Below are 9,004 nucleotides of genomic sequence, written 5' to 3' on the forward strand. Positions count from 1 at the left end.
TAGACCCTGCACAAGGCTGGGATGGGCTACAGGACAATAGGCAAGCAACTTGGTGAGAAGGAAACAACTGTTGGTGCAGTTATAACACAGGTTAGGTATGATTCTTTTAATAATATGATTTGGATATATCTCTCAGAATCCCAATTGCATTCCAATTGATAATCAGTAAATGTAAGACTACTGTGTTGTTTTTTATGCTATGAAAAACTCAGAAAGGACTACTTGAATGCTGAAAATGCTATAGCCATATATACATTTTTTGTTGGTAACAAATGGACATCTGTGAAGGAATTTTTACAGACTCTTATTATTAAGCATTTGCATTTTATTTGAGCCATGTCCCTTTAATTGTGAACTGATTGTTGATGATTGTCAGCTGTAACATAGGCCCTAAGTGCTTCAGTTTGTATAAATGGAGATGGAGTTAACTGTGAGAGGAAAACAAGACTGCTGTTATGTAACCTTTAATAAAACTAGGCTGTTTATATGAACATCACCATCTGTCTTATGAATGTGAGAGTATTGGACAGCTATTTCACAAAGGGGGATTCTATTCAACTACTAATCACATGACTTCTAAAGATAATGGGTTGCACCACAGCTCATGCAGGTGTTTCAGAGCAAAGGGGGTGAACACTTACGCAATCACTTATTTCAAGTTTTGTATTTGTAACTGACTTAGAATAACTTTGTATTATTCATTTTAACACTACGGATGGACTTTTGTGCTCATCAATGAGAACTCAATCTTAATTTAATGACATTTTTATTAATTACATTTTTATTCATGTTGGGTATTTGGGCAGTCCATTAATAAAAAACATACAGAAAAAAACAACCTTGATGATAACTGAGGCTGCTGAGAGATGGGAAGGTTCACAAATTCATACAAAGTGGTATCTAAAGTATCTAATCATAAATGAGCTTTTGCCTCCTTTTGTTTGGAAACCTTCCTAGAAACAATGTTTTCAGATACAGAGAGATTACAGACTCATCTACCTGCAATTAAAAATGCTTGACACGCTCTGTGGGATCAGTGCTTGAACATTTGCCCTCTCATCGAGACTGTTTGACCCAGACTCAATGATATTTATCCTGAGAGTCCCAAAGGCTGTGAACCGACTACCCAAGCCACAATAACACATTACTTATAGTGCCATTTTGGAAAGTAAATGAAGGCCGATGTCCTGTCAACAAACTAAGGCTCAGCTTATGAGCAAACACTGTATGTTTACTTATTATTCCTGTACTGCCCATGTAATTGTGCCAACAAATATTTGAAAATATGGTTTGTTCAGCATTTTCATTTTAAAACATATTACCTTCATGAAAAAGTGTATATGCAGTATATTCCTTTACTCCCCTAATCACACAGAGGAAGATAAGACATTCTCATTTACAACAACGAGCTGGAGTGCAATTAGGGTTAATGTAACAGGACAGAGGTGATTTTTCAACTTGTTGGCCTAGGGATTCAATCTAGCAACATTACCTGTCATGTGCTCTAAAACGCTATGCGCTGGCATTGTGAACAGTTTACGATGTAATGAATATCCTTTGTTTTAAAGAGAAGTTTGAACCTAGTGATCACTGGAACCCAAACCACAGCATTAAATAGTTTGAGTATGCAAGATTTATTCATGCCTAAGAGGTCAATATCCTAGTTCACAGAAGTTTGTTGCAAGCATGAAATGAAAACTTGAAAGTATAAGTGATACTCTGTGCATTTTTGTAAGTTTATTGTAAACTGGTTCTGGCTTGTGTGGGCTGGTCCCAGATGGGTTTGAACTGTATAGAAAAATCACACAAACCGATCTGGGACCAACCCATACAGACACAGGAAACTCTATTTCAGCATTGTGCCATAACAGTACAATAAATGCACATCTTTTTGTAAATCTCACACACATGCCTCCCTTTACCACTATTCATCATTTGAAATTAAATGTATCATTCAGAAAATCTTTTGAGACATTAACACTACAATCAGAGTTAAAGGTAAAAATTCAAACATCGTAAAACGAGAATTCTGTTAGAAACAGTTTAAAGGAAGAAACCTTGTAAGAAATCAAGTGTTTCATTAAAGGTATATGCAAAATAAAATACATATTCATGGGGACCTTAACATATGGCAATTAGACATTTCCATCCCAGAGATCCAGTTTATCCTCAATAAATACAAAATAACTTTAAATTAACAACCATCCACACTCTTGAATGTCTTACCACTAAATAAAGAATCAATTGCATACCACCATGTCAGCTAATGATGAGATAATGGAGAAAAACTACATAGGGATAAAAAGTACAACTACTGTCTTGATGTTAACACATGCTATGGAAACCTGAGTTAATTAGAATACTAAAAATGTGTTGTCATATCCGTGGTATGGTGTCACAGTGTGAAAGAGGGAAAAAAAGATTCAATTGGCTCCACACTCCAAATCAAACAATTACACTAAATAGTAATTTATAGACTCTCTGCCATTATTGGTTGAAATAGTTGTATACATGGTTTAACATTGCAGGGAACCAAAAGCATTGGCGCAGTTGGCTTCACAGGTGTTACTGATTAGTCAGGTGTGTTCTGTCAAAATAATTTTGAGCCTTAAGGGAGCTGTCAATGTTTAGTCCTTATTATTGGTTTTGAAAATGCATTCGGGATCTGTCATTACAGTCTGTCAACATGAGGACCAAACAGGTGTCATTAAAAGTCAAGGACCCCATTATGAGGCAAAAAAACTAAAATGAAGCCAAAACCATAGACATTGCAAACATCCATTACAAAGAACAGCACTGGTGAGCTTAGCAAATGTGAAAGACCTGGTAGGCCAAGGAAGACCACTACTGTGGATGACCAAAGAAGAGAATGCTCCATAATAATAAAAAATAAATAAATGTCCCACAGATCAAAAACCATCTCTAGTAGGTAAGCGTTGATGTGTCAGCCAGTTCCACACAGAGAAAATGTGATGCACACCTGTAAAGTGATGGCAAGAGGAAAGTACGAAAGGAAAACCAACTGCTCAAGATCCGCAACACACCACCTTCTCTGTGAAATATGACGGAGGGGGTGTTATGACATGGGGATGTATAACTGCCACTTGAACTGGCTCATTTGTCTTTGTTAAAGTAACTGATGTAAAATATACTCAGCAGCTGGAGGGGTGAATTGGCCACAGACTTGAGGCAGTTACAAGCAAAAGATATGAAACCATGTTGTAAATATATGTGCTTATATAATCTAGTGCCCTGAAAGTGTTGTCATTTCTGAACGGTGAAAACGTTATGCAAACAGACCCTCAAATCAAAGCATACCTTACAGTAATTGGTTGATTTAAAATGTTAACCTTATAATTATATTCTCTATATGAACACTCCCTCTTCAAAAGATTTTCCTTGACATTTTGAAAATGCAACCACTCTAGTTTGTGTTAGACACGATGGGCTGGGAACTACACTGACTGAGAGGTAATATATCTGGAAACAGCAAAGTAAAAATATAAGAAATCTGTCCCAATACTTATGAACCATACTAAACTTACTAAACACTCTAAAAGCATATCCTTCCAGAAGAAAAAAGGTGGCTGAGACTTGCTTAGTTTCGGGAGCCTTGTATTCATTAGACCTGGCCTAATGAATACAACCCTAATGAATTAAAAGCCATCCTCAGGACAAGGGCCATAGTTCACATTTCTACACATCTACATTCACTTATTAAAACACAGTGGTACTGCTAAATCCCAACTTGATCGTTTTGTTCCCTTTACCTCCCCTACATCCCCCCCTAGCTGGAGAAGGGATCTGCCTCTCAACCACTGATCTAGGTTGAGTATTTCCTACCGCCAGCCACCTACTTTTTTATTTATAAAAATATTTCTGTGCTGATCAAGAATCAGGTGTCCCTGTCAATATAAACCAATTCATGTTCATCTAAAAGGTTAAACAGTTCCTAGTTCCTACTTCCGCCATGTGCCTCCGTCAATATAAACGAATTCATTTTGATCGAAAAAGGTTCAAACGAATCCTAGTTCCGACTACCGCCCACTATATAGGTGGATCTTGGCAAAAGAGATGGTTTCGTCATAGTTTTTGTGGCCTTTCTCGTAGATGACGAAAATATACTTCCTGTCCTCGGCACCACCATGTGGAAATGATGTCATGCTGGAGTAACCACTCGGCCCCTCCCAAATCTGGGCATCATTCTTCTCCCACGAGGTACCATTGGTCAGAGACCACCGCAGGGTTAGGTTGATCCCTGGGAACAAGAAACCATGAATATTAATAACATATGTGTTTGCCAATGAAACTGAGATGAGATGGGGATCAATGAACTCTAAGACACAGTTTGACTTAAATGATGAAAATCATGTTCTGATTTCAAATAATAAAACAAGCATGATATTCAAATGAACAAATTCCCCCAGTAGTTTTACAAGATGTAAACTTCAGTAAAACGTAATTATTGAATTGACGAGGTATTTCATAATTTGTCGTGTCAAGTCTCAAAACCAGGCATTAATGCATGTCATATAATTCAACACACCTATCTATTAATATGTGCTCAGGTAGGCAGGATTGTTGCACACATGCTGGAAGGGGCCACTGGAAGGTCTAATAAGTCAAACTTATCACCCCCTCAACTTTGGGACTCTTGTCCACCAGGGGACCTCCTCATACAGATACACACATAACATTAGCATTCCAATTGCTACTTCTTACGATGGGAGCTGTTAGCTGGGTTGGTGAAGTACATCACGCCTTCCTTCTGCAGCATCCCTGCAGCTACTGCAGGGTCTACCAGGGTGGAGTCAAACACCAGGTACTCCAGAGGTAACGTCTCGGCCCCGTCCAAGCTGCGCGTCACAATGCGGCAGTGGCAGTGGTAGTTGTTCTGGTTGCGCACGTTGATGACGATGCTGCCGTCCTCCAACTCCACTGGCTACGGGGGACAGACAAAGAGGACGGAGAGACATTCGGTTGAAGAATTATGGGAAGTGTGATTGCTGGCTCAGTTAGTTTCAATCCAATACTGGGTGTCTCAACAACTTCTTAACAAGGGATACTGACTGTTGTCAGATTGAATTGATTTAAGTAGCCCTACATTGAGTAGATATTATTGCAGTTCCTAAAAAAAAAAAAAATTTAGGAACTGTCTTGGAATCAATATCCAACACAACTGTACAAATCCGGAAAACAAAATCTGCAGACTAATAATATATTGCCAGCCTAGTAAAAATACAAATGTTGTCAGTTTATCCTTTTTTTTGGACAAAGTACAAACTCTATCAACTGTTATGGGTGTTGGTGCCTGGTGCCTACCTCTCCATCCTGCCCACTCCCTCCCTGGTTAGCTTTACCTGGCACTCATCCGGGTTGAAGTCCAGAGCTTGCTTGGGCTGGTTGTAAGGGATGCTTTTCAGCGCGGCGCCGTTCTTCCAACTTCGTCCGTGGTCGTCGCTCAGAATGCAGAAGACTCCATTTCCCTCCAGGGTTCCGTGTCCGCACACAACCAGACGCCCCTTGGCTGGAGGGTAATGTTTCTGTGAGCAGAGACATGAAAAGTTGGTCAAAAGACTGTACTGTACCAAAGCGCAATAGTTCAGTCAACTGACCACAGTGCATTGACCCAAAGATTTATTACTGAGGTTTTATGATTAAATCACAAGGGATAGGGCAACAGGTGATAGAAATTGGGCTCATAAAAGGATGAATGACTTGCTAAATACTGCTGTTGCCAAGCGCTTCCAAGCAGGTTAACAACATTGTGGGTAATACAGAGGAATTGAAAAGGAGAAGGTAGCGCCTCATGGAAGATATGAATCAAACTCACAAAGCAAAAGTAGGCTGTCAGCAATGGTATCACGAGGAAGGAAACAGAAGCTCTTTTGTTAAGGGCAGAGATGACAAACACATTTAAATGAATTATATCAATTTGCTGAGGGTGGAGAGGGGAGAGGGATCGGAAAAGAGACAGGGAGAACCATAGCGAGATGGAAAAAACAAGTGATAACTGAGGATCCACCTGAATCCCAAAGCCGGGCCCAGGGGCAAAGTTCTTGACCCCGAGCTGGATCGAGAGGTTCCTCGGTCGGCTCCAGCTGAGACCATCGTCCAAGCTCTCCACCAGCATAACACTGGCGGGTTCACACTGGTACTGGTGGAAGCACAGAGAGTAGATCAGCATCACGGAGCCAGTCTCCTCATCCACCACCACCGAACCAAGGTTCAGCCCATCTGCCAGGGAGCCGTCATCCACTATGAAGGAGGTTGGAGACCAGGTAGCACCTACGGTGGTGGGGAGGGGGAGGAGGAGAGTGTAAGTCAGTGTCTCCCAACCTTTTTCAGTTACTGTACCCCCAAAATGTTTTTGCACTGCTTTCAGTACCCCTGAAGTACCCCCTCATGTTAATTTCACTAGTAAGTCTATGGTGTCATGAGTGTTTTCAAGTACCCCCCGTGGAGAGGCCAAGCACCCCCAGGGGTCCTAGTACCCCTGGTTGGGACCACTGGTGTAAGTCATAAGCGGAGCACAGTAAAATGAAATGTGCTCCAGTGAAGACGCACTGATGGGAAGCACAGTCAAATCAAATGAGAGTGCGAAGTCCTGTGTGCTTTTCTGTCTGCTCTAGTCTCTGGATTGGGTGACTAAAGTTAAGATTTAAATCTTGAGTAAACACATGTTGGAAGTTCCTGTAGTTAAGATAATTGTCTTGTTTTCTATCATGGCACTCAGTGTAATGGGTGATGGACACAAAATAATAAATATACCACTCATTCATTCTATAATAAATCAAGACATATGTAAATGTTTTGGCATATATTCAGAGACAGTGGGGATTAATAAAGAATTTCTGCTGAAAGAGTAGTGGCACATATTTGAATCCTGGATTTCGTCACCGGATTTGCTATGGATTATTCTCTACCTCTCTAATTTCCCTTATCAAATGTATATATGACAGTGTTTCATGCAAGACAGGAGGTTCAACGACAGAGCTTTTTTTTTTAGGTTGATTTTTGAAATAGCTTTACATACGACTGCACACCTATTCAACTGGAAATTCCAATAATTCATTGTTTTTCCAATGCCTGTCTACCTCTGTTTGTGGAGCGTCGCATGGCGAGGAACTTGGCCCCGATGTCGCTGGCAGACTCCTTCCGCGCCTCAGCGAAGGCCAGCAGACTGCCCTTCGGGGTGAAGGAAAGCAGGGGGATGCGGTAGGTGCTCACCTCCCCCGCCCCGCCACTCACCCACAGCAGTTGCTCATCATAGACCAAAGGGTCAATCTGGAGGAAAGAGAAGAAGAGAAGGTGAGAGATATGGAGAATGAGCATGCTGCTTTGCAAACCCAGCCAGGGGTGAAAGAAACAGCATGTGACAATGACAGAAAAAGGTCCGCGTAATGAGTCAGTAAAATCATTTTCTGTGCCATCAAAGTTCACTACTGTTTGACTCTGATTAGCAGGACATTATTATCTGTAATTTCAAGTCAGTGGGTGCAGGTCACAGAGATAACAGCTATTGCAACATGATAATCATTGTGATTTCTTGTACCCCTAACCAAAATGAACCAAAGTCGAGTTAGGCCCTCATGGTGTGCTGCTAATAACCATGGCAGGAAAAGTCATAATACTAATGTAAATAAAATTAAAAAATGCTATGCTGTGTGACCAACAAAAAATAAAAGTATCATGCCATTTCCATTGTAACACATATACATTTTGGTGTGTACATTCCCCACACTCCGCTCCCTCCATGGATGTTATATATAACATGGTATTAGTTGAATCCTGAATGTTGATTGGCTGATAGCCGTGGTATATGAGACTGTATATCATGAAATCACTTTTCTCTGCTCTAATAAGTTTGGTAACTGGTTTATAAGCGCAATAAGGCATCTCATGGGTTTGTAATATATAGCCACTATACCAGGGCTAAGACCTGTGTCCAGGCACTCCGTGATGTGTTATACCTACGAACAGCTCTTAGCCATGGTATATTGGCCATATGTTATATTATGTTATATTACTTAGATATCATAGTAGTACTACAGTATTAATAAAAACGTATTTCCATTCTACTAATAATATTTAGATGATTCAGATCTATACCATAGTATACATAAAGCAAAAACATGGTTAATAACAAGTGTAAGTAACAATGGAAATACCATAATAGCTCATTTAAATAATTCAGATAATACTACTGGATAGTCACCACATAGGCTAATGCCACTGTTCTATAAAATGAAAGTACCATAGTAGAACTGAGTAGGTAAGAGACTTAAATAGAACCTCAAGCCTATAGTAAATCTATTCATTGTAATACATTCATAGATAGTGAATTAAAGAACATAACCCATGACCGACCTACAGTCTATCAGAATATCTGACAAGATTCCTACCTGGCCGAAAGAGATGCATACTTGTACACACAGAGCTTGCACAACCAAAAAAAGCCCTGCGAGTCGGCTCCTTATGTCTATCAAACCAGCCATTGCAACCATGTTGTTAGGTCCGTACTGTATACTCAAATGTCTTCTCTACCGAAGAAAGTCGTGAATGATCATTTGTATTCAGTACAAAACTTGACTCAACTGTAGAACAGTAGATAACAACATCCACCTTACAGACACACTTGAGTCATATGACCACTGAGATGTTAATGGATACGTTAGACCGGTAATACGTCATCCACAGCAAGCTCTCATCTCCACGCCCCGTTGAGGCGGAAACTGTGGGGAAATCAAACATTAGCATTCTGCTAGCAGCAGGATATTATGCTGGCAGGCCTTTCCTTTTTCAAAATAAAAGCTACCATTGAAATGCATGGCAATGTGTATAATTCTTTATAAAGATTGTGCATTGAATAGTGATTAGTAACACACACATATACACACATATATATCTATACATACATTAAAATAATTCAGCACAATATTGGAACAGACAATAAACATACAATATACAGGCTGGATTGTTAAATAAATTGCCTTTTAACCCC

General features: G+C 40.0%; 1 protein-coding gene across 1 annotated transcript; it reads right to left on the reverse strand.

Annotated features, from left to right (window-relative positions):
- Positions 1–1,615: 1,615 nt before the first annotated feature.
- neu1 (neuraminidase 1) lies at positions 1,616–8,666 on the reverse strand. Its single transcript, XM_010900475.3, has 6 exons — positions 8,406–8,666; positions 7,098–7,287; positions 6,026–6,288; positions 5,361–5,543; positions 4,723–4,942; positions 1,616–4,258 (listed from the first exon to the last, which is right to left on the reverse strand). The coding sequence occupies exons 1-6, from the start codon at positions 8,505–8,507 to the stop codon at positions 4,038–4,040; spliced, it is 1,179 nt and encodes a 392-aa protein (XP_010898777.1). The 5' UTR covers positions 8,508–8,666; the 3' UTR covers positions 1,616–4,037.
- Positions 8,667–9,004: the final 338 nt, after the last annotated feature.

The sequence above is a fragment of the Esox lucius genome, chromosome 10 (genome assembly GCF_011004845.1).
Source record: "Esox lucius isolate fEsoLuc1 chromosome 10, fEsoLuc1.pri, whole genome shotgun sequence".
Classification (NCBI taxonomy): domain Eukaryota; kingdom Metazoa; phylum Chordata; class Actinopteri; order Esociformes; family Esocidae; genus Esox; species Esox lucius.